Source organism: Podarcis bocagei (assembly GCF_964188305.1).
Source record: "Podarcis bocagei genome assembly, chromosome: 16".
In the NCBI taxonomy this organism is placed as follows: domain Eukaryota; kingdom Metazoa; phylum Chordata; class Lepidosauria; order Squamata; family Lacertidae; genus Podarcis; species Podarcis bocagei.
The window spans coordinates 1,394,014-1,419,872 of record NC_138142.1 but is presented as its reverse complement, the minus strand read 5'-3'; the positions used below and the strand labels follow the sequence as shown (position 1 = coordinate 1,419,872).

Sequence of the window (25,859 nt, the reverse complement as noted above, 5' to 3'; positions counted from 1 at the left end):
CAGATGCACGTGGGTCAATGTGATATACCAGGAAGAAGCAAGCAGAGGGGGCTCAAAGGTTTGGAGGCCGTCACTAAACACGTCCTTAGACTTTTCACAAAGGCCTTAAAAAGACCAGGAGGTTGCTGTGTCACAAGAACATCCTCTTTTGAGAGCCTAACGGGGCAGAAACAGGTGTGTGCCACTGAATGTCCCAGGCACCTGAACTGTGGCCCCTGCTCCTCTATTAGCTAAGCAACACAGAGATGAAACTGGGCTGTGGAGCGGCACAAATTGCGTAGCAGCAAATGAGTTGAGCTGCTGCTGGCTGCATACACAAGATACATTTAAATAAAACACATCTAATGCACTTGGCTTTCCTCAAAGAATCCCAGGAACAGTAGTTTATTAAGGATGCTGGGAAGTGAAGATCTGTGAGAGGAAACTACAGTTTCCAGGATTCTCTGGGAGCGGTGTGCTTTTTATCCATTTTAAAATTATGGTGTGTCTACAGCTTCAGTCAGAAGCAAATTGTAAGAAGCCAATCCAAAAGGAGGGGCCTGAGAGAAGAGACACAACACTGAACAAATCAGTGTCTGTGAGGAACCTTTTGTGCCAACATCAACTACACCTGCATCCAGCACTAGTGGGCCGGCTACTTCTTAACTATCCTGCCACAATTCACAATATCAACGGCTGAAAAAGAGGAGAAGTTGTCCCTGGATTTTAATGGTTCTTTCAATGCATATGCATGGGTGGAATGAAAATTCAATTTGTGCAAATACAGATTGAGGGAGTGGTACCTATTCCAGATCAATGTAGAGCAGAAGGATGTGTGGGGAATGGAATAGAATAGAAACTGTTTGTGAGGTGCCACCACCCAGTGCCCAGCACTGACCCCCCCTCTTCCTGCAGCTGCCACCAGAGCAGCTTCTAAAGAACATCGTGCCACAGAGGGGAGCTACTCCAATGACAAAGAGTTGCTCGTCTTCTCTGTTTTATTGCTTTGTACTCTGATGCTTATTGTTTTAATAATTTTATATAAACTGTTCTCTGAGGTCTGGCTGGAAAGTGGAATATGAACACCTTATCAATAAATATTGCCTATTTCTCACCAGTCAGCTCGAATCCTTGGAAGCCCTTGTTTGTTACTATGCCATCGCACAATGAAATCAAGGACGTATCTAAACTAAGAAAGCTAAAAGAAAGAAGCTAGACTTCAACAATATAAGGTGCATAAGGTGCCGTAGGATCTGGAACTACTGTAACAGGAAGGAGGATTCTTAGAAAAAAGGTACCCTCAGCGCAACCTGGGAAGAGAACTGGTGACTGGTGAGAAATAGGCAATATTTATTGATAAGGTGTTCATATTCCACTTTCCAGCCAGACTTCAGAGAACAGTTTATATAAAATTATTAATGCCACGAGAGTTTTGAGAACGGTTTGTGGCTGGACGTACCATTGCCGGTGGAAACCTCCCTCTTCAGGCATGCACATCCATCAATAGGCATGCCTAAAGTTGCTCTTTTGGATCCCAGCCACAGTGTGTACGTCAGTCTATATTATATAAGTTGCAAGAAAGATTATTTTATTTTATTTTTGCACCTTATTACTGGGATGCCTTGTGTAAGACGTCAACAGTATGAACTCTATCCAGAAAACAGGAAGGTTAAAAACTGAGTTGGCTAGGTATGCAAATTATGTGGATATGCAATAAATAAATGAAGCATATTCAGTTATGCGATGAAGATATTCATTATAAATCATTAAAATCACAAATAAAATAAGCAAAACTGCAGAACCAAAATTCCTGCTTTCATTATTAATACTTTCATATGTAAATTTTATTTTTATTTTTAAGATTACCTGATCTGCAGTTTTCAATTAATAAAAACAAGTCCTTATTGGGTGTGGAACAAAAATACATTTCACTGGCTACAAGACAAGACTTAAGAATGTTCCTCCACTCTGACAAGCTCTGTAGCTGGAAAAGGGCTAGTTTCTGAGTTAGTCTATGTCAAAAAGCATTTGCCACTGGGCATAAAAGCAAACAGAAGACACTGGGGAAAGTATTAATTAATTAAATTATATCCCTACTTCCCAGGTTCAGCTGCTCATCTACTGTTTGGCCAACTTTTGTCAATTATTTTTGTAAATGGCTCCTCTGTCGTCAGGGCAACATCTTTTGTTCTCTAAACCAAGCAAAATCGGGGACTTTACGGATAAACTGTTGTCCATTGAAATAATTTAAAGCTTAATGAAGTAGCCCTCAACCCCACTATGCACATACTTATGTTGCAGGGAACTGATCTGATTTTTGTTCACAGACACATTAAAGTCAAAATTTGATATTTTTTTTGTGCCAGGAGGTGCTTGTTTGAGTCCTTTGCATTTGCTTACTGTAAGCCAAAAAGGTTTCTTTATCTTACAAACACGGACGTCAGTAGAAGAAGGGCCATTACACAAAGCAGAGAACTGTTCCTTCCAATCTTACAGGAAAGCTACGGAACAGAAGAATCTATATTCATCTCTACAAAAGCCAGCTAATAACCCAAGATGGCATGACACTAGAGTCAACAACACTGGTGCACTATGCTGAGGTGTCCGAAAATACCCACACCCAGACTCACTGGTGAGAGTGAGCCATAACCAAACACCAGGGGGATTTAGGGGAGAAGAACTTGGGACATGGACCTGATGTTTTCAAACCTCAGCCACCTACTGGCTGCCTGACCTATCTCAAGTGAGTCAAGCACTCTCGGCCTCTGCACCTGGAACATTCAGTCTTTTGAATGGATGTCTTGTAGTTAAGCACAGGAACAGGCAACATAAAGCACTCCGTGTAAAAATTCTACATAAACCAGCTACCACCAGCATCCACCAGCCAATGCTCACCTGCTAAGCAGATTTTTAGGGCTGAGCCTCCTTGCAGAAATACTGTGTCCATATTCTGCACTAAAAGCCTTGAGACAAAACAAATCTTTTCAGCCTGAGGAACATGACACAACAAAAGCACTTCTCCAGGGTCAGATAAGCCTCTTGGCAAAAGGACCCAGCAGTAGAAGAGTCTCCTTATGATATTTGGCAGGATTTGTAGAGTAAAAAGCTCCAGGCATAGATTAATTTATTCATTCAGCAATGGCAAATTCAAAAGTGAATTTTAAATTCAATGTTATACAGACATGCTCCCAGCAAAAGGGGCCTGGTGTTTATGGCACTCTCATATGTATGTTTAAAAACAACAATATATCAACTCAAGCAAAGAGCTGTGAATCTGGGCCAATTTATCTATACTGTGCAATCAATAAAGTGTCATCTTCATCATGTACTTACAAAATCTCTTGTATTCAGCTATAGCTTTAACTTGGTTGGTATAAGAGATTTGCTGTGAATCCCCCAAGAGGTGGGATGCTCAAGTACAGTACTCTAGATCAGTGTTTCCCAACCGGTGTTCCGCGGCACACTAGTGTGCCGCGAGATGTTGCCTGGAGGGAGGCGGGCGAGTCCAGAAAAGGTTGGGAAACACTGCCCTAGGCAGGGAAGGAGCCCGCTAAGGCCAAGGAGCCCCCTTCACCCCCAGCCCTAGCGCCGCCCCTCGCCGCCGCCATTCCCCGAGGCAGGAATCACCTCAGGCGGCCTCCCTTCCCGCCGCCGGAGGGTGGACGAACTCGCCTCCCCCTCCCCCACTCGCTCCAGGGCACCGAAAACCACCTCCCTCCCTACCTGCTGTTAAAGAACCACCATAAAGGGGAGGAGCCGCTCCGGCTGCGAGCCCGCCCACAGCCACAGCCAATAGGTGAGCCGGGTCCTTTCAGCTGTGAGGGGCAATCATTGACTCGTCGGCTTGTCACTCACACGGGCAAGAGGCGGGGCTCGGGGGTAGGATTAATCTCTCTTTCTCTCTCTCCCCCCCCCCCCGCCTCAACTCCACCGGCACCCATTTCTTGTCCCAGGAAACGGCGACGGGAGTTGGCTGAGAGCTCCTGTCGATCAGAGGGAAGTGGGCGGGGAACGGAGAGGCCATTCGCCCGGCGCTCCTGTCAGTCAAGAGAGGCGGCAAGGTGGGAATGCAGGGTATCTTCTTACCATCTGCCGGGCCCGTTAGTAGAGATAGGAAATGTGGTAGAATGACACGAGGAGGAAATGGACGGTGCCCAGGAACCTATAAAAACGCCCTCGCGCGCACAGCCCATAGAAAGCAATGGAGAAATCCCAGGATTTTACCCTGCCTGTTACTGAGCATCAGGCGCAACCATCCCCGAAGCAGATGTATCTTTCTAATTTGAGTCTTTTAATTTCGAGTGAGATTTATTTGTTAAGACGTTAAAAATGCGCCGTTTTCTGTGGGCGCAAACTCTGCCCTGGTGCGGGAGGGCACAACGCTACCGAAGCGACTTTCATTCCTGCAACCGGTGTGGCGTTTTGCAACTCCGGATTCTGAGTTTGGGGGATCCAAACCACTCCACGATCCCGCGTGCAACCTGCTGCGAGATTAACAGAAGGGTCGTAGCGCAGGGCTGGCGCGAGCCGGTTCTCAGCATCCAATACTGGACTGTCCTTGCATACTTACACACCATGTAAGTTTCTTAAGTTTCTCTTTCAAAAAGGAAACGTAGGCTAAAGCGGCGCCGCCGCCTCCCACTCACTTTCCTGCTCTGGCTTCCCTAACAGTTTTCCGAGTTGCGTCACTGGATCCAGCCCCCTTTTCCACATGTGACACGGGGCTGGAGGGAGGGAAAGAGGGCTTTACGCCGCGCACAAAGGCAGCCTCCTAGAAGCGCTCTGGGCCGGCGCCGTTTCGCCGAAGGCACCGGAGGACCCCCACCCTCAGCTCCTTCAGAAAGGAAGCCCCGCCCCTCGGCTCCCTACGCCGCCAGGCAGCTCAGCTGACTGACGAGGACGTTCTGCGGCGGCGGCCGCCGCACAACCACCGCAGTTGCTGGCAGCGTCCGCAGCGCAATAAGTAACAGCGCCTGGTGCTGCCAACTCTTTCTCTCTCTCTCCCGCCCCCCCCCGCCCCCAAGCTCTCGCGCGCCCCGCGTCAACATCGCCACGCGCAGCTTCCCGAGCTCGAGGCCAGCCGCTGCACGCACACGCCGGCTCGTCATCGGCTCCGGTTGTTGCCTTTCTCCGCCGAGGTCGGTGGACCCCGAGCCTAGGCTTCCTTCCCGCACCCCGCTTTCCGAAGACCGCACACCAGTTGGGCCAGTACATATTCCCCTCCCGTGACTGGAGCGGAATAGCCCTTTCTCTTCTTCCCCAACCCTTGTCGTTGGAGGAGTCCCTCAGTCCCTCGCTTTGCTGCCTCCTCCCCCCCCACCCCCAAAGCTTGGAGGTTCCCCGGCAAGGGGGAGGGAAAAAAATTGAAACTTACACTTTCGTGCGTCCCTCCCGGCGTGACGCTGCGCGCTGACGTCACGGGGCTGTAATGGTGGTGTGCCTCGAGATTTTTTTCATCAAACAAGTGTGCCTTTGCCCAAAAAAGGTTGGGAAACACTGCTCTAGATTAACCAGATGTTGGGCTATTCCCCACATTTTGCTGAGCAGGTTAGGAGAGAACATAAAACAGTCAACTCACTGATAACCTTTTCTACTAATTCTCACACAAGTGACTGCATCCCACTTCAGACCTGCCTGCTCTCCAAATGTGACTAGAGATAGCAATAATACAACTAATAATAATAATAATAATAATAATAATAATAATAATAATAATAATAATAATTTATTATTTATACCCCGCCCATCTGGCTGGGCCTCCCCAGCCACTCTGGGCGGCTTCCATAAAAACCAAAAATACAATAAAATATCACACGTTAAAAACTTCCCTGAACAGGGCTGCCTTAAGATGTCTCCTGAATGTCAGGTAGTTGTTTATCGCTTTGACATCTGCTGGGAGGGTGTTCCACAGGGCAGGCGCCACTACCGAGAAGGCCCTCTGCCTGGTTCCCTGTAGCTTTGCTTCTCGCAATGAGGGAACCACCAGAAGGCCCTCGGCGCTGGACCTCAGCGTCCGGGCAGAATGATGGGGGTGGAGACGCTCCTTCAGGTATACTGGACCGAGGCCAGCATGAAAGCATATTTATTTAGGAAGAATGTGAAATTAGTTCCTAGAGCCAGGAAGCAAGAGTTACGTTCCCCCTATTTATACTTCTAAAAAAAAAGGCTGTAACAGGTGGTTTGTGGACCACGCCTGACAGCAGAAACAGTGTTAAATATTTGGGAAAATAGCCCATGACATCTATTTCAGCAGAAGCATCACATAAAGTGTATATAAGCAAAGCATTGGAAGCTGGTGCAAAGGGAGATGAGGACAAATCAAAGGCCAACTATATGTTGCATTTCAGCCACGACTCACATTAAGGAAGTAGGAAAATGGGCATTTTGAACTTTGCAAAAGAACTTTCCCCCAAAGACTGTTTAGGAACAAGTAAATGGCAGGAAAGCCAATAGCCATGCACTCCCCCACTCCCCGCAGTCACTTACAAAATAAGAAATAGCAAGCCCACAGAAACAAAGGCTCATACTACTGCACATAACACAGTGTTTGCCCATAACCACCTCACACAAAAGAAAGGCTTTCCACAACAATCTGTTTATAGACAGTGATCATACATTTGCTACTCAGGTTCCAAATATGCATTTCCAAGATTCAGGAAACGCTTCTGTCTGGAGGATATAAAGATTTCCAGGGTTCAAAACTGCAATATAACTGCTGCAGGGAAAATGCAGCTCTTTGAACACCTACAAAACGGTCTTATACTGAAATGGACCAGAGTCCATTCTATTGCAGCACCCTATAGATTCTGACTGGCAGCAGCTCTGCAGGGTCTCAGGCTAAGAGGCCTCCTGGTCCTTTTCAAAGATGCTGGTGAGTGGATCTGCAGCTGGCTCCGGCCTTTCCCCACATAAGAGGGGAATCTTGCAATCTGAAAAGCTGCATTGACTATGGGTGGTTGGGCAAATGTCACAAGGAGTCCCTGTTGGGTTGAGTCAAACTCATCAGCATATAGTGCAATTTTTTTCTAATTCATTTTTGTATGTTATTTTCACTAATATAGGCATTTTATGCCCACTTTACCCTAGCATATGCATTTTTGTACACATCACTTGGAGTACTGCACCACAAAATTTGAAGAAGTGTGGAATTTTGAAGGGTGGCTAATGTTTCTGTTTGTGTCTTGTTTGGGAAAGTGCAAATTACATAGAAGCACCTTGAAATGTGAAGTGGTTCAAATTTCTCCCCTGTTTCTACCTCCCACTCTTGGAAATAACGGACTCCTGAGACTAAGCTCCCTTACAAAGATTTAAAAACACACCCATGTAATCAGGGCCATAGCATTTCAGGAGCCAGTCTGAAATTTGGAAGATATGTAGTTCAAGAGACACTGGGGAGAAGCAGGGAGTCTTTGCAGCTTTCCTCTCCCTCACCACAGTCCTCCTGTGAGGCCTTCTCATTTCTCATTTCACCATACCAACAAAAAACAAGCCCGCAATAATAAGAATGGCAACAAGGCTCTTTTTTCCTTCTTCCTTCCCTTGGAGAAGCAGGACTACAGGCTCCCATGCAAAAATGCCCGAACAGGAATGCTACCTTCTGAGGGCTTGGCCTGGGCGCCTCCACCATCAGAGGTTAGGTGGGTAGCAGACAGAGAAAGGTCCTTTTCCAGGCTGAGGAGACCTCCTTGGTGGAAGGCTCTGAGCAGGGGGACTGGCAGGTGCTGCAGTATATTAGGCCCTCCTGCTGAAGACTTTGGTTTTTAGTTTAATTATCCAACACTTCTATTATTTGTATGGGATTGTCCTTGCTGCTTTTGCTCCGGTGTTCTGCTCTTTCACTGTATTCACTGCATTTTATTTATTTTTTAAATCAAATGTGTGTTTTGCGGGGGGGGGGGGGGGGTATTTGCTTTTAAATGCCAGCTGCAAATTGCTGTGCAAGTTGTCAAACTGAAGGGCAGAGTATTAAAGATTTTAAATAAATGAATAATGCTCTCCTCCCCATGACCCATCATAATCACAGTTTGGGTATTCCACATGTCGTATTTAGCTGAAAGTAACTGTAGCAATTAATATTTCTGAAATAACACTATCATCCCAGAACTGTGGGTTAAACCACAGAGCCTAGGGCTTGCCGATTAGAAGGTCGACGGTTCGAATCCCTGCAACGGGGTGAGCCGTCATAGCTCTGTCCCTGCTCCTGCCCACCTAGCAGTTCGAAAGCACGTTAAAGTGCAAGTAGATAAATAGGTACTGCTCCGGCAGGAAGGTAAACGGCGTTTCCGTGCGCTCCTCTGGTTCGCCAGAAGCGGCTTAGTCATGCTGGCCACATGACCCGGAAGCCGTACGCCGGCTCCCTCGGCCAATAAAGCAAGGTGAGTGCCGCAACACCAGAGTCGGCCACAACTGGACCTAATGGTCAGGGGTCCCTTTACCTTTACCTAACTGTGGCAATTAATCTTTCTGAAATAACACTATCATCCCAGAGCTGAATTAAGGACTACAGCCTTTTCCATATCATTTAAAATCAATAATGATATTGTCCAGATTTTTAAATTCAACCGTCTTTCAAATTCTCTCTCTCTCGCTCTCTCTCTCTCTCTCTCTCTCGCTCTCTCTCTCTCATTTCCTAAATGCACACCTCACAGCTCCATAAAAATGTCTCTGGAGCCTTGTAAAACATTAAAACCAAATAAATCAGATTCAGAAATAGAGAACACAACAGCAGAACACAGAGCGCAAAAGCCCCACTAAGAAAACAACAGCACTGTAAATACAAAGTTAAAAGCCCCGGTGAACAGATATGCATTCCCCTAACCCTGGCACGAGAAAGACACCAGCACAGTCCCCAGGCACACTAAGAAATGGTGAGGAACAGGACTTTTTTTCAGCTGGAACTCACCAAAACTCAGTTCCGCCACCTCTCAGGCAGGCGCCACTGCCGTTATGAGAGAACAAGGGAGGCGTTCTTGGTGAGTTCCAGCATCTCCTTCTAGAAAAACAGCGCTGGTTAGGAGCCCACCCCAACCAGGTGCCACCATAGAAGAGTCCTGGTGGTGGTGGAGGAAACCTGTAACTAAAGCATGGTAATAAGCTCTGTAACCGCAAGTACCAGTCTCGCACCACTGCTGCATCAGACAGGCAGCCATCTTCTATTTGCCGTTCCCTAGCTGGGCTATTGTGTACAATCCCAGGGTGAGACAAAGCAGCAACTTCCACTTGGAAGCCCTTTGAAGTTTAAGGCCCTTCAGCCGCCAAACCCTTCCGCACAGGCAAACATAAAAATTAAACTGCAGGATCCATCCAAACCAACCTCAAGTGACACTCCCCACCCTCGCCGGCCACTCTCTTCCGAGTTCTGCCAATTTGCAACCAAAAAATTTGAGTCATTTACACAAATGGATTTCAAAGAAACAATCAAAGGACGACAGGTCAGGATAAATTTAGACTTGGCAAAACTCAGATATATTTACGTGTGTACAGACAACCTTCAACCAAGAGACTCTTCCTGAAGAAGGCTGCCGCTCCAGATTATATCCAAATAAGGATATTTTAATTATGATGTGCACAAAGTTATTGTTTATTCATTTGTTCTTGCTTTATTGTTTTATTTCTGCCTTAGGACCAGTTAGTAAAGGGCTAGAAATACCCAGAAATAGATAGATAGATAGATGATAGATAGATAGATAGATGATAGATAGATAGATAGATAGATAGATAGAGATGATAGATAGATAGATAGATAGATAGATAGATAGATAGATAGATAGATAGATGATAGATAGATAGATAAAATAAATAAATAGAGATAGAAAAGCAAAGAAGCATCCTTCAGACAATTCATCTAGATATATCGGTTGCAACCCTAAAGTGCATATGCGTGAAGGTGGGTGGGTCAAGAAAGCTTCATTTCCAAACTTTAGAAATGCCAACTGCCATCATCTCATAATCTGGCCCGACGCTGTTCATTCTGCAAACAGCTGAAATGAATTAAATATTGCCCCCACCGCCAGAACTGAAGGCAGGCTGGAAGAAAAGAATGAAGGAGCACAGTGGCATATATTTGAGTTTTCAAGCATCACCTTTTCAGAACAGCTATGATCAAACTTGGGTTGAATGAGTTACCATTCTTGCTGGCACACCACCCCATGCATGGAATATCAGAATGTCTCATATTTCCTGAAATTCCACCGTTTGGAAAAGTTATGACATAAGCAGCACTGGTTCAGTGGCTGTGGCTGGAATCTGAAAGAACAGTCAGACGGAGCACATCTATGGGGAAGTGCGGGTAATGGATTGGGTTTTCTTTCACTGATCAAACATGAGGCCAGCATTCAAGAGTTGGCGACTAGCAGTAATTAGATTCCCTCTGCTGCTTTCATGAAGTGAGAGTCATGGAGCTCCCAGCGTTTTCAAAGCCATTCTCTGGCTTATATATTTGTCTTAGTTGGATGGAAATAGCCTAACTCCCTGCCTTCCCCAAGCACACATACAGAAATCTTCACTAAGAACCAGTTAATGTAAATTGGAACTGCCCAGTTTAGATACCCGCTGTTACACTTCTGCATTATTTACACTTCCAGCATACCGTATCACCAATACGTACAACTGTGCGTTAGCTGTGATCAAGCAAACAAAGAATTGCTAGTTTCAGAAATAAAGGAGTGAGAACCTGTCTGAAGGAGATATTGGGAATTTGAACTTTGCATTTCAGCTACTCCAGAAAGTGAAAGAGTCCATTTTGGATCCATTTTTGCAACCAGAATTCTGAGTTCAAAACATTGCCTAGCTGATTCTGTTCCCCGCTCCCTTGCTTAGGTTCAGATTGCTGGTCTAGTACACTTTTCTCTTTTACACAGAGGGAGAAAAATGGGATGGCACCTCCAAGAGGGAAATGTCACCCCATGAAAACTTACTCAACTGCCTTTCATGGTGGCATGATCAATCTGCAACTGTCAAAGTAGAGGCAGGGCAGTGCTTCAGTCTGAAGCACTGCATGGTGTGAACATCAATACCAAAAGTATGCAGATTGCTCTGGTGCCCAACAGTCTCTCTCTTTCCTGTTGGGGCATAATTGCATCTCTCTCTGATTTGCAGTTCACCTCACAATGCCAACATCAGCTGCAGAACAACTAGTTGGTGTTAAAAGACTGACTGATCACTGGGAAAATACACGGGGCGGCTGAGGGACTGACTTGGGCTAAAACAATCTCTCTTGAGCCACCTTGTCCATAAAATTCAACACAGATATCACTGTTATGGGACCTAAACAGCTTACAGCCCAGTCCTCTGCCTTGCGATATAACCCTGGAGGTCAAAAGTGCCAGAGAATAAATTAAAAAAGGAGGCTGCTTTAACTGAGCTGTGGGTCATCTTTAAAGTCACAAAGAAATGTTAAAGACTAACATGTCAAGAGGCTCTAGGTAGCCATTCTGCCCCCCACCCGCCCACCGCATGCTCCGGATTCTGTGCGATGAAGGAGATTATCTGTTCTCCTCTTCATTCCAGTGTGAAAATGTAAATTGCATTGGGGCGGGGGGGGGGGGGGGTCATATCATAGAACACACTGGGAAAAATGGAGAGGGGAGAATCGCCAGAGCCTCAGGCACTCCAAAACGTAATTTAGTTCTCCTCTACATGTGTTAATAGTTCATGTTCCTTTCAATATATTCACATTAGCAAAGGGGCTGACACCACCCCCATCTTTTATTTAAACATTAAATGACAACAAATTCTCCCAAATCGAAGGTATATCTCCATTTTTTGTTTGCTTAGCCTTAGATGAAGCAGTTACAAGATTTTTATTATTATTATTTTTTAGAAAGGTAGCTGGTTGACGTTTTACTCCAAGCCATTTTTCTTCAGCAATTAAAATTTACCTAAAATTGGCCTGAAATTTCTAAAGATGCTTTGCCATTGACTGGAGTGCAAGAAAGCATTTCAATTATCAAATCCCCATTCTTTTAAAAGAAAAACCAGATTTTGCATCAGTTTCCCAACAGCTCTCTTTTCAGGCAATTGAGCCGAGGCAAGTAGAAGAAACAGGTGCCAAGAGATCTGTGCCTGCATATATCCCCCTCCACTGCTACTAGCAACTCTAGGAAGGGGTGGAATTTGAAAACTGAGGCAAGGAAAGGATTTAAAAGCCCCTTGCTGTGGACCCCAATCCAAATTGGGGTCAACGTGACTGCATCTGCCAAAGAAAAAGAGGTCAGGAAATCACTTAATAAACATCCCATCATGTCACATCTAGTTGGGCCCTGTGAGGTCTGGAGCTCTGATGTTGTGCACTGGGGCTCAAGGGCTACCGAGAATCCCACACAAGGGCCACAAATCCAGCACAAGGAGCGCAACGCAGAAGAGCTACGTTCTGAATGAAAGTGATCTTCTGGTGAGATCCTCTGCAGTGATCCAGAGCCTTGAGGTTTGCTGCTTTTGCATATAACCTCAAATGAACTGTTACACTTTGAGAGGGGAAAGCGTTGTGACACTCAGAGCAGGAGCAATTTTCTGTGCTGAACTGGATTTTATTTTTTTAATTTAAAAAAAGCCACAATACCAAATAAATCTGATTACTGTGTTTTTAAGCTATGTTTTTAAATGGATTTCTAGTGGGAAGATACCCTTAAAATTTCTACTCTTGCAAAACTTAATGTGTCCAAGGCACAAAGAAGCTATTTACATTAAAAAAACAAACACCAAGCTAAAACAGCGTATGAGCTCTCCTTGAGCAATAATTACTCTAACCACTACATCTTCAACCTATTGGAACTATACTCAACCAGTTAAAATATTAGGGTCTCAATGTCGGCAACATTTGATGCTATTTAAGAAGTGTTCTCAGCTTTTTGAGACAAACAATGGTCCCACATAAAAATAAATTATTCAGACAAAGTCTTCTTTGTGCAAAAGTCTTCAGCACTTAATATCTCAGGTTAGTCCAATACCTAATGGAAGTTGTTATAATTTATTTATTAAAAACCAATAAATCTACAGATTAGTCCCTAAACAAAGCTGAGAGAACCCACATTGCAAATTTATCTTAGGTGCAATTATTGCCGGCTACAAACAGGTTTAAAAGGCTCCCAAATCAACACAAGATACACACCCACCAGCCACACAGGACCTCTAGAACCCACACAGACCCAAAAGCTCTAAAAAGAAAATGTAGGGAACAAATCCTTCTCAGCATCAAACTCTGAGCATTAACTTACACAATCCCTTGTAACATCCAACTGGCGCCTCCACATAGTAAATTCCACTGAGGAGGTCCAGGCGACTCAGTTCCGCATAAAAACTAAACATCACTTCCATCATTTGAAAGCCAAGGAGCTAACAATTAGAGGCTTTTGGCTAATAATTTTTGCAGTGCAGTATCATCTAAGTTGCTCCCTTTGAAGCATTAAGAAAATCAGCTAGTTAAAATTAATGGATTATCCCTCCAGCTAGTAAAATTCACACAGCCCAAGATTTAAGAGGAATCTGACGATCTCTGCCACTTAATCTTGAAATGTTGTGCTGAAAGAAATGTGACTGCCACATTGGAGCAGAAAGGGCCGGAGGGGGAGAGAGGGACCAGCGGAAGGGAGCACCTCATCCCAGTTGTCCCATTCATGCGCAAACTGGATATTGCAACGGCCTTTTCTCCCACATGCTTTACACCACTAAAAACAACTGAGGTTGTCCACCCATTTTTAATGAAAACTAGAGGTCGTAATACAACAATAGACCAATGCCTAGAACTTTATTAGGCAGTATAATTACATCACATTTCTAAACTGCCTGTGCCCCAATTACTACTTAATTTTAAAATACAGACTATAAATAGCAGGTAAGCAAGTCAGGTTCCAAATGTATTGCTAATCAAAGAAAAATATTCTTAGAATATCACTGAAGAAGCTTTTGCCCACCTTCCAATTTTAAGCAGGATTTTTTTTTAAGTTAACACTCTTCCAAAGATTCCTGTAATGTGCAAAAATAACTAGAGAAGGCTAGTGGAAGGCTTGCTCCTGCTCACCAAAATAAACTATAGATTGTCATAGTCAACACACATTTACACCGTTAGGCAAATAGTGCTTTCCTGCTTTAAGATGAGCTACAGGAGGAGCACTACAAAGGGTGCAAGAAAGCCAAGTTTCCCACATAAGATATTCTAAATGTCCAATGATTTGGGTTATGTGGAAACACAGGCTGCACTCCAGTAAGATAGTGGTTGCTCAGTATTTGTACCTTTAATATATTTTTAACCTGTTGGAAGCAGCCCAGAGTGGCTGGGGAGACCCAGCTGGGTAGGTGGGGTAGAAATAATTGTATTATTATTAGTGTGTAAATTTATATGTCTACGAATACTTCTGTACGTACGGGAGAAGTGTCATTGGGTTGTATTAAAACGTTACCCACATCCTCATTATCCTCCTCCTCCTCTGCAGTTCATGCAAACCATTTTTATTGTAAGATTCTTACAAAATCGTACTGTATAAGTAAATAGTAAATCAGTACATTTAAATGACACCTAGTATTTACATTTCAGAAAAACTCAATTCTAAACATAAACCATTTCTCCTAAACCTGATTTCACTATGCAACACATTCCCTGTGTTAATCTGGAATATGCTACTCAAATTTAACGCCCAACAATTCAAGGCAACAGAACATACTTTCACACAGCATGTTGAGAACACGGGGGAAATTCTCCTGCTCGCTCCAATTTGCCGTGCAAATTAAAATTCCAGTTTACATGTAGCACCACAAATGTGCCACAAACTGAGATTTAAGGTTTTTTAAAAAAATGGGGGGGGGGGGCTAAACTCAATGCAAAGGTATTTGTGCTTATGTCAGTCAGCAGATGTAAGCTACCTCCAGTTATTCTCACAGATAAACATGGAGAAAGGTTTTAACCGTTCTATACTTACAGCCCCAATTCTTCAGCACCAGCTGTTTTATAAAACTATGCACATTTTCTCCTGAGAAGCGTCCAGAAATGCAGAAAACAGAAGACAGGAAAGACAAATGAAAAGACTGACCAGAAGTATTTTCCCCATCAAATGCCTGTGAAATACTTCACTGTTGAGAGACAAAAGTATGATGCTGGCTAACAAATGAATTAAATCAAATCACGTAAAAGAAGTTTGGTTTATTTCATTTTTTTAAAAAAAAATACACAAATATTTTTTTTTAAAGCTTGTTAAATGTGAAACTCGAACTACATGACTATCTTAATCTCTTTCCACAGGCGAGTTTTTATCATAAATCACACTACTAAACCGGATCATTTATTAATGATGCATATTTCATATCAATGGACTGTATCATGTAACAACTTGGTGATGGAAGCTACATTGTCAATACTATTAAAATACCTCACATAAGTTTAAATACTGCTTTGAAACCAAATAATTGGGATTCACAGTTTTATGACAATGGCAGTATTTAGTCAGGTTACCTGTTTATAATAGCTCTTACGTCGTAAATCAATTTCAACCTAAATACGGTACTGTTTTTTGAGGGTGCTTGGAATTTTCTGCAAGTTATAAACAAGTCTCAACAAGCGAAGCTATTCCGTCATGCAGATCAGAAACTTTAAAAATAAAGACTACCCAAGACTACACTAGGAGATGAAAGAGGCCACAGCTTTGGCCCAACAGACTCATCCAGCCCATCATTCAGGGCACAAATGAACGTTTCATGCTAAGCAGCTTGTCCCGTTCAGAGTTCTGTCTGCTCCATGTGCTGGCTAGTTACAAGGACAGGTTTATGAGAGGTATGACATGCTTCCAGACCAACAAACAGGAGCTAAATGCACCGCAAAGGCCTGTGAATAAAAATGCAAGGGCTGCAGAGCGTAACCACATCTATTTACATTTTGCCTGACAGCCACCTAAGTTGTTTAAGGTTGCCTGTTCCTATGGGACGGCGTCAGGGGTGTGTGTCCAACTGAGATGGAACTTAAGAAGTTATAATGAAGAAATCGAGGACAGAAGAAATTGAACAGAAAGAATGGGCTTTGTAGCACTTTTCTTGCTTATTCATGAAAGAAATAGCGTGTGCAACAAACGTGACTCTATATACCCAAACAAGGAAAATGTCACCTTGATTTAAGTTGGCAATAAAGTAAATAAGAGGAAACTTCCTTCTCAGGAAGGTGTCTAGGATCCGAATGCAGGGGAGCTTATTTCTAGACAGAATCTAGCATCACTCCATACTGGTATTTTTATACTCAAAGATAAATTCCACTTAGAAATAAAATGTGTACACCGCCATGCGGTGAAAGCCGCAGAGAAAGCTCTACGATACTTTCTAAATGTGAGTAGTAGGAGCAAAATATACAGAATTCTCCCTGCTGCCACATGGGAAACAGCCCTGAGACTGTAACCCAGAATACCTCCTCACTCCATTCATCTCAGAAACACTCCCATTGAGTTTTGTGGAACTGTTCCAGAGCAAAGGACAGATAGATAAACTGATACTGCCTTTCCAAGTTTGTTTTAACTGTAAATGGCCCTATCAGATGTTTGCTACTGAAATGTCATCCTTTGCTGCTAGGAGTCACTATGGAAGATTCTAGTCCAGTCTTTAAAAAAAAGGTGTGGGTTTTGCTTATTTTGGCTTCCTAGAGTTTTAAACCTGTATCAGATCTGTATTAAATTTCTGACATACACAAATTCAACAAGGTTATTCATAAATATAGATCCATGTGTTATATCTACACAAACTAATTTTAAACTATAATAATAATAATAATAATAATAATAATAATAATAATAATAATAATAATTTATTTATACCCCGCCCATGAGGCTGAGTTTCCCCAGCCACTCTGGGCGGCTCCCAATCAAGTGTTAAAAACAGTACAGCATTAAATATTAAAAACTTCCCTGAACAGGGCTGCCTTCAGATATATAACATTATTTATATTTACTAAGCACTTTTCTCACAAAACTGACCCAAAACTACTTACATAAAGAGCATAAACATTAAAGCCAGTTATAACAAAACCAATAGAAACCTAAAAACACATCTATACAAATAAAATAAACAAAAATGAGATATGGTAGTTGATTTCAACAGCGCATTTCTCCAGTAAGAAAAGGTCTTCACAGATTGTTAACTGCTATAATTAGAATAGCTATGGGATAGATGACAGGCACAGAGAGAGAGGGGGGGTGGGGATGAATTCTTACACTGCAGTCGATGTTAAACTGCAGCTAAGCTTGGAAAAAAGGAAGATGCTTATGTCTGAAGTTCTTAATGACCAAGTGTTTCCAAGAAATCCTCAGGAACAAGGCACAGCCGAACTTCCAAAGTCCAGTAGCTTCCAATCCCATTATTCTTCACTCACAAACTCACAGAATAGCAGCACTGCACTGCATGAACACTTCAAAATAAATGTTTAGCTTTGTTTCATTTTATGTATCATTTTTTTAAAAAATGATGCAGCAGCAAAGTGTGAATAGGCTCTGTTTTAAAGGTCCTGGTTGACTTCTAATATATATTTGTCCTCTCGGAAGTAATAAGAAATAGAAACCTACATGCTCTGGATAAAGCAGAGTGACCGCCTCGGAATCCTTTTTCTGATTTTCTGTTTTATTTTGCTTTTGAAAATGTTTTTGTGGGTCTTTGGACCAAAATAAATATATTATATTTGGCAGATTTTTTTAAAAAAAAGATGTAAAGAGTGCCCCTATTCCTCCTGTAGATGGTTCATTTGTTCAGATGCATAAATCCTGAAATATTTGGTAACCTTTGGCAAGAACACCTACTGTAATTCTCTACATACCTCTGTTAGCCTTCTTAAGGACAAATTTTCAGAAATTGGCTACGTTTTTCTACTCATACCATTGGCAAAGTTAGGTCAGTATCTTACGTTTAACTTTAGACCCAGTAATACAATGGTAGCTTTCTGCTCAGAAAGCTGGCAGATTAAGTGACAGTGCCTTTTTTTAGCATGGTATGAACAATAAGGGCTGCTGCCTTTAAAGTTGTTATAAATCGCATAACAATGGCAGGAATCATTGGAAATGAAAATCATGCAAATATCAGGCTTAAACCCGCCTAAATCTTTTGCTGGATTGTGGCCAATGTGTGACCTCAAAACATCACTGATATGAAGCAAAGCAGAGCTCAGAAGTTTTTCACCTGTGTGTTTCTTAGAAACAAATTAAGATGGTCAAGTTATTTCTCTCCTTTCCAATCCGATTGTACTTATAGGGAACAAGTGTGTGCATGTCTGCACTTAGGTGTGCGTCTGGCAAGGTAGAGGTGACGGGAGCTGTGATTTGTGCTAACTAGCTATTGATCCAGTCAGATCTAGATGTTGTGTACAAGAAACAATAAAAGAAGGAGCCAGGAAGGATGCTGTGTGAAACTCCATTTAAAAATGGAAAAGGCAGCCCCCCAAACAAACCAATTTATGTCCTTGCCTGGATGAAGCCTGAAGAATGCTGATGGGCTTCCCGGCATCTGCCGCGCATGCTAAGCACTCTCTGCCTCAGAAAAAGAAGCTCCCTGCCACTGGCATTGCCAGGGAACAAAGACACAAACAGCAAAGGCAGCATTCAGATTCGACAAAGCCAAAGACATGAAAGCCAGCGGAGCGGGGAGTTTCTCAAACAGCCTCCTAGAAACCTTTCCACATACCCTAAAAACACAAGGCTCAAAACAAAGCAAAACAAAAACTTTGTCTGAGCAGATGCTGGAAAAACAACCACAAAAAGGAAGACCGATGGCTAGTATTCCCCAGTAGTCAGCTCCTTATCATGTTTCACAGGGATCCTACCCATCTACTGAATTCCACATACCAATGAGCGAATGAAGAAGTGCCTGGCCACGTTCACCAGGTCCTGCTGCCCTGCCTTTCCACTCACTAACCGAGAGTTCCACCAAATGAAGAAGAGCACTGCAACTGCCTAGCTTTAGCCCTCAACACATTTTAAGTCTGACCTAAAAATGAAAAACTAAGCAATGTCTGCTCCTCTAACCTTTTTATTTATTACTATATTTAATTACTTCAACGCAACACCTGAATTGGAATAAATCAAATGCACCTTAGGAACAAGAAGAAATCCAGAGATTCCTAAGATGAATGAAGAAATTTAACCAGGCACACAGTTCCCTTCCTCTCTTACTTAAATGCTACTGAAGTGCATTTGTGTATGCAAGGCACTGCGCTTATTTGAAAGAGTCAGGAAAATATGCTGGAAGAGCCTGCTCTACGTGAGGTCGCCATGAGTACCTTTTGATAATTCTGCAGGGGCGGAGGGAGCAAAACCCCAGCACAGCAAAGGGCACATGTGGGACACCTCAAAGGGATCATTCACACATGAGCCTCCAAGAAGCTGGCTTTTCCTAAAGCAGCTATCCTGGCAAGAACATACATCCCATTGTTGGAAACTTACCCTGCACATCACACAGGCAGTGCGGCAGAGACACAAAAATACTAGCTCGGCCTTCTGCCGCTCCTCCCCCATTTCTCAAGCACAAAGAAGGGCATGCGGGGGGGGGGGGGCTCGGAGGGAACGGGGCCGACATTAGTTGGCGCAGGTTTTTGCGGCTGATCCTCCCGCAGCCTGCTTCCTCCTCCACCTGCCCGGGACCCAGGAAGGCCACGGCCGCCAAGGGGCTGGAGTCCACTTCCCTCCTGCCTTCGGGTTGTGCTGGCCTAGCCTTGCAAGGGGGTTCCTGCCGCCCCCTTTCTGCACAGCATCTGCCTGGTAGGGGCGCCCCAGAAGCCCCCCCCCCCACCTCCGCGCGCCCCGTACCTTCTTTGCTGGGGTTGGGCGGCTTGGCCTTCTCCCAGGGCGCCAGGGCCTTGTCGTCGTCGTCCTGCCCCTCCAGGAGGGCCTTGTCGCTGGGCAGGTACCAGGCGGCCGAGTGCTCGGCCATCAGCGAGTCCAGGTCGATGGTGCTCATGGCGCCCTTGCCGCTCTCGACGGCGGCGCAGCAGCTGCTCAGCTCGGCGCTGTCGCCGCTCTGGCTGCCGCCGCCTGCGGCTCCGGCGGGGCCGTCGGGGGGCTTCTTGGCGCTCTTGAGGCCCAGCGGCTGGTCCTCGGAGATGCTGAACTGCTGCCGCTGCAGCTGGATCTGCGCCTGCAGGATCTCCAGCGGGTGGATCTCGTCCTGCACCGGGGCGCCGGCGGGGGGGCCGCCGCCGTAGCTGTCGGGGCTGGAGGTAGAGTTGCTGCCTGCGCCGCCGTGGAGGCTGAGCTGGGCCAGGGAGGCCTTCTGTCCGTTCAGTAGTGCGTGGTCCCCCGGACGGGGCTGCACCGGGCTGCGCCCCGCCGGGCAGCCCTTGGCCAGCTGGTTGTCGGAACTCGACGACACCTCGTCCTCGTTGCCGGCCTCGTCGGGGAAGTCGCCTGCGCCGCGGGGCGAGCAGGAGTCCGCCTTCTCCAGGGAAGGCAGCAGCTCGGGCTGCTCGGAAAGAGGCGGCGGAGGCAGGAGGAGGTCGCCGCCGCCGCCGCCTCCCTTGGCCCAAGCCGACGGGGGCGAACTCAGCGCCTTGTGGGGCTCGTGGAGATGCGGAGTGCCGCCCCCTCTTTCTGCCCCCTGCCCGGGACTCCCGCCTTCCACCCCGGCCGTGGGGCCGTACTTGTCAAAGAAGCTGCTGCCGCCGCCCCCTCCGGCGGCCGGGCTGACGTGCCCGCTGTCCCGTTTCCTGCGCCCCCGACCGCGCCCGCCTCCTGCCTTGGCGTCGGGGCCCGGGCCGGGCGAGTAATTGGGGGACAGGCCGCTCTCGCCCGGGGCCGGCGGGGCCGGCGCGGGCGGCTGAGGTCCGCCGCTGCCCGGCTCGGGAGGCTCGGCCGGGCCGAGCTTGCTCCGCTTGGGGCCTTCGCTCCCCGCCCCGACGCCTCCGCTCCCCGCGGCCGGAGCGCCCTTCTTGCCGAAGGTGACGTTGAGGTTGGGCGCGCCCAGGCTGGCGATCATGTTCTGGCACGCCGTCGAGAGGGCCGCCAGGCAGCTCTGCCCGAAGAGGCCGCTGCTCTCCTTGGGGCCCGGGGCCCCGCCGCCGCCGCCGCCGGGAGGCCCCGCCACCCCGCCCGCCACGCTTCCTTTCGAGAAGGAGCCGAGAGACAGCGCGCCCAGCTTGCTGCTGGACTGCGGCGGCCGGGGCGGCGGCGGCGGCGGCCCAGAGGGCTGGAAGTCCGTCGGGGGCCCGTAGGAGGCGGGCGAGGCGCTGTGCGGGGTGGCCTGGCGGCTGGAGGCGCCGAAGGGGAAGCCCTGCTGGGCCGCGAAGTCCGGCGGGCCCGGCCTGCTGCGCTCCGAGGGCGGGCTCAGGCCGAACTGGCCGTGCAGGCTGCCCGGCGAGGGCACGTGTCCTTCGCCCCCCGACGGAATCCGCAGCGGCGGCGGCGGCTCCTGCAAGCCCGGCATGCCGCCCACGCCTGGCCGGAAGAGCAAGTCCCCTGCGCCCGGCGCCGCCGAGGGAGGATGCGGCGCCGGGAACCAGGCGCCCTCCTGCGCCTCGAAGGCGGGCTCGCCGTGGTGGTGGCCCGCGTGGTGGTGGTGGTGGCCCGCGTGGTGGTGGCTCAGCTGCTGCAGGCTGGGCTGGCGGAGGCGCTGCTGCTGCTGCTGCTGGCTGCGAGAGGCCGCCATCTGCTTGATCATCAGGGCGGCGTTCTGGCGCTGCTGCTGCTGCTGGAGAGCCGCCTGGTGGTCGGCGCCCGGCGGCGGGAAGCTCTCGGGCCCGGGCGGCGTGAAGTCTCCCGGCAGACCCGGGTAGGCGGCCGAGGGCGAGAGGTGGCTGTCCAGGCTGGCGCTATGCATGCCCGCGCCGCTGCCGCCGCCGCCGCTCCAGGAGTCGAAGCGGGGCCGCTTGGCCGCGTTCATGTAGGGGGGGGCGTCGAAGTGTTGCAGCCGCTGGCTGGGAGGCTGCTGAGCCGGCGGGTGGTGGTGAACGCTGAAGACCGGCTCGCCCGGCCCGTAAGGATGCTGCAGGCTCCTGTTCTCCAGCCGGTGGATGGGGTACTCGAACTGCGCGTGCTGGCCTTGCAGGAGGGGGCCGCCGTCCTGAAGGCCGGGGTTGGCCGCGTTGCCCTCGGGGCACGGCTGCTGCCGGGGCAGCGCCGGCGGGCACGAGTTCTGTCTGGCCAGCAGGGCCCCCGGCGGCGGGGGCTGCTGCATTAAAGGGTGCCTGCCTGCGCCCAGGCTCGGCTCCAGGCCCACCGACATCTTGCGAGCGCCCCCAAATCTCTCGAAAAACACGCCGCCGCCGTGCTGCTGCTGCTGCTGCTGGGGGTGCACCTTGCCGAGGCCGCCGGGCCCTCGGGGCAAGGCCGAGGAGGGCCCGGGGAAGTTCCCTCCGCCGGGCGGCACTTGCTGCCTGCTGGCCCCGTAGTGGGGCAGCTGCCCGTCGGCCTCCGACGGCGAGAAGACGGGCAGGTCGAAATGACTCTCGCCGCTCGGGTAACTGTACTCCAGGGACTCCACGGCGGCCGCTGCTTGGCTGGGGAGGCGCCTCTGCGAGTCGAGGCCGTGCGGCTCCGAGGTGGCGGCTCCTGGCAGGCCGTGGAAGGAGGCCGCGCGGTTGGGCGACTGATCCAGCGGCAGGCAGGGCGCCGGCACGCCGGGGTTGTGGTGCTGCTGAGGCGGCTGGAAGTCCTGGAGGGGCCCTGCCCTCTGCTGCCCGAAGCCGTCCGCGCCTGCCTGGCCCTCCGCCAGATGCTGCTCGTAGCCGTCGGCAGCGAAGCTTTGCTGGCCGCCTGGGTAGCTGAGGAGCCGGCCCCCGTGAAGGCAGGAGGCGCTGGGCTCGGCCCCGAAGCCGCCGCTTCCGAAGTGCGACGGCGGCGGCGGCTGGTGGGCGCCGTGCGAAGGCTGCTGGCCGCCGAAGAAGCCGTGCACCGGCTGGGTCTGCTGCAGGTCCGCGTGGCCCCCGCGGGAGGCGTGGAAACCGTACGCCTCCCCGGGCAAGTTCAAGTTCATGGCCAGCATGGCCGAGGCGGGCTCGCTCAGGGCGCCCAGGGTCCCCGTCTCGCCTCCGGGGGTCCCGCCGTGGAAGGGGGGCGGCTTGAAGTGCGAGCCCATGCCCGGCCCGAAGCCCCCACCGCGCTCGCCGCTCCGCCCGCTGCCCTGCGGCTCGAACTGCTCCAGCCCGAACATCCCGCCGCTGCTGCCTCGGTCCCTGGCCGGCCGGGTCGGTCCGTCACTGGGGGGCCATGACGGGCGGCCGGCCAGCCAGCCGGAGCCGGTGCTGCTGCTGCTGCAGCGACGCGCGCGAGGAGGGAGGACGCCCCGCGCGCCCGGCTCACATCTTGCGGGAAAGTTGCTGCCCGGCGCCGGAGCTCACGGACTGGGCTGGCCGGGAGGCGCGCTCCGCCTCATGGCCCGCGGAGGCTGAGCCGGGCGGGCTCGTCGTCCTCGTCGCCTTGCCGCTGCCAGGCGCCCGCCCGCCTGCCTCTTTTGCGCTCGCTCGCTCGCTCGCTCTCCGCCCGCGCCCAAGAAACAGCAACAAGTTTTGCATTTCAGCAGCCGCGTCCAGCCATCCGGGCTGCGCCAATGAGCGCCCGGCGGGGCGGGGCTCCCCCTTAAGGTGGCTCTCCGGCCGCGCGCTCGCACGGCGTCGCCCCCCCCGCCAAAGGGAGCCGCCGCCGCCGCCGAGTATCTCCAGCGCCTGCTGCCGGCGGGCTTGGCGGCCGGGCTGCGCCCCAGCGGCGCCTCCTTAAGAGAGCAATTAGTGGGCCGGCGGGGGGCGAAGGGGCGGCAGCCCCGAATCAATCGGGTGTCATTTAATAGCCGCGCGGCTCTTTCTGAAATATTTATCCCCGTCGCCTGGGTGCGAGCGCGCCTCGCCCGCTGACCTCCGCGGGGGCTGGACTCCACCCGCCCAGCACAGATTTCTCTCCCGCGCCGGAGCCCCGAGCAAGCAACTTGCTTACGCGCGCCCCCCCCCCCCAGCAGAGACCAGCGCGCGGCCTGCTGCTTCGGGGCCCCCGGGAAGAAGGGGGCGCCTCCCCGCCCTTCCAGTGCACCGCAGGCGCTCCCCCCGCCTCCCCCAGGAGATCTATAAAGAAGCGGCCCCGAAGAAGTCTTTGTATATGGCAGGAGAGTTTTTAAAGGATTTTTCTGCAGGATCAGGATGCTGGGCTGTGATTAAATATTGATTTTGTGTAATTAGTTTTCATGTGAACTATCCTCCTTGCTGATGGCTTCGAGATTTCAGAACTAGAAAAGGAATGGAATTGGACAGGGAAATGATTACTTAGCAAGTGACGGGCGCTGGAGAGAGCGGCAGCAACGGGAGGGGCTCCTGCAGCAGCTCGCCGGTCGCCCCCGCCGGGCTCCGGGTCCGAGCCCACCCTGCCTGGCTCCGCTCCCCTCTCGAGCCGGCGGCGCGCCGCCTCCTCTCGCCCGCCCGAGGGCGCTCTGGCGAACCCCGCCGAGGCTTTCTCCGCCCTCTGTACGTGCGCCGGCGCGTGTAAGTTAGGCGCTCTGCACACGCTCTCTTTCCAAAGCCGTACCTTGGAAGCCAAGTCAGTGCCAATGTTATAATGTTTTCACAACATTATAAACAAACAAACAAACACATAAGACAAACAAACATAAATAATAGCCTTATTGAAAATTACACTTGTTCACATTGTTAAGTGACTTCCTCGCTTCCCCTTGGTTGAATTTCATTGCATGTCCTTATAACGGTTTTCCAAAAGGAACTGATTGACTCTTTATTTGCCTCTTCTTTTTGTTTTGTTTGGTCAAACCATTCTTGGAAGTCATTGCTTCTCAAAAGACTGTGCCGTCTCTCCATTTCAAATATCATTCTGAGTAGTATCTCTTTCCCCTTGACTGGGGCTTGGGGATAACAACAACAACAACAACCACAACCACAACCACAACAACAATTTATTATTTGTACCCCGCCCATCTGGCTGGGTTTCCCCAGCCACTCTGGGCGGCTTCCATAGAAACCAAAAATAAACTAAAATATCACAGATTAAAAACTTCCCTGAACAGGGCTGCCTTAAGATGTCTTCTGAATGTCAGGTAGTTATTTATCGCTTTGACATCTGATGGGAGGGTGTTCCACAGGGCAGGCGCCACTACCGAGAAGGCCCTCTGCGTGGTTCCCTGTAGCTTTGCTTCTCACAATGAGGGAACTGCCAGAAGGCCCTCAGCGCTGGACCTCGGCGTCCGGGCAGAACGATGGGGGTGGAGACGCTCCTTCAGGTATACTGGGCCGAGGCCGTTTAGGGCTTTAAAGGTCAACACCAGCACTTTGAATTGTGCTCGGAAACGTACTGGGAGCCAATGTAGGTCTTTCAAGACCGGTGTTATATGGTCTCGGCGGCCGCCCCCAGTCACCAGTCTAGCTGCCGCATTCTGGATTAACTGCAGTTTCCGAGTCACCTTCAAAGGTAGCCCCACGTAGAGCGCATTGCAGTAGTCCAAGCGGGAGATAACTAGAGCATGCACCACTCTGGCGAGACAGTCTGCGGACAGGTAGGGTCTCAGCCTGCGTACCAGGTGGAGTTGGTAGACAGCTGCATTGGATACCTCCATGGACAGCTGTGAGTCCAAAATGACTCCCAGGCTGCGCACCTGGTCCTTCAGGGGCACAGTTACCCTCATTCAGGACCAGGGAATCCCCCGCCCACCCCCTGTCCCTCAAATCAGTACTTCTGTCTTGTCAGGATTCAACTTCAGTCCGTTAGCTGCTATCTATCCTCCAACTGCCTCCAGACACTCACACAGGACCTTCACCCCCTTCACTAGTTCTGATTTGAAAGAGAGGTAGAGCTGGGTATCATCCGCATATTGATGGACACCCAGCCCAAACCCCCTGATGATCTCTCCCAGCGGCTTCATGTAGATGTTAAAAAGCATGGGGGAGAGGACGGAACCCTGAGGCACCCCACAAGTGAGGGCCCAGGGGTCTGAACACTCATCCC

General features: G+C 49.2%; 1 protein-coding gene and 1 long non-coding RNA gene across 2 annotated transcripts in view; one reads left to right on the top strand and one right to left on the bottom strand.

Moving 5' to 3' along the window:
- Nucleotides 1–23,358, bottom strand: part of MN1 (MN1 proto-oncogene, transcriptional regulator) — a 39,639-nt gene extending 16,281 nt beyond the window's left edge. The window contains exon 1 of the mRNA XM_081175329.1: nt 19,737–23,358. Coding sequence (XP_081031455.1) covers nt 19,737–23,073 — 3,337 coding nt within the window. The 5' untranslated portion in view covers nt 23,074–23,358. The remainder of the gene's footprint in view (nt 1–19,736) is intronic.
- Nucleotides 1–25,859, top strand: part of LOC308576209 — a 148,526-nt gene that overhangs the window by 32,691 nt on the left and 89,976 nt on the right. The window lies entirely within an intron of this gene.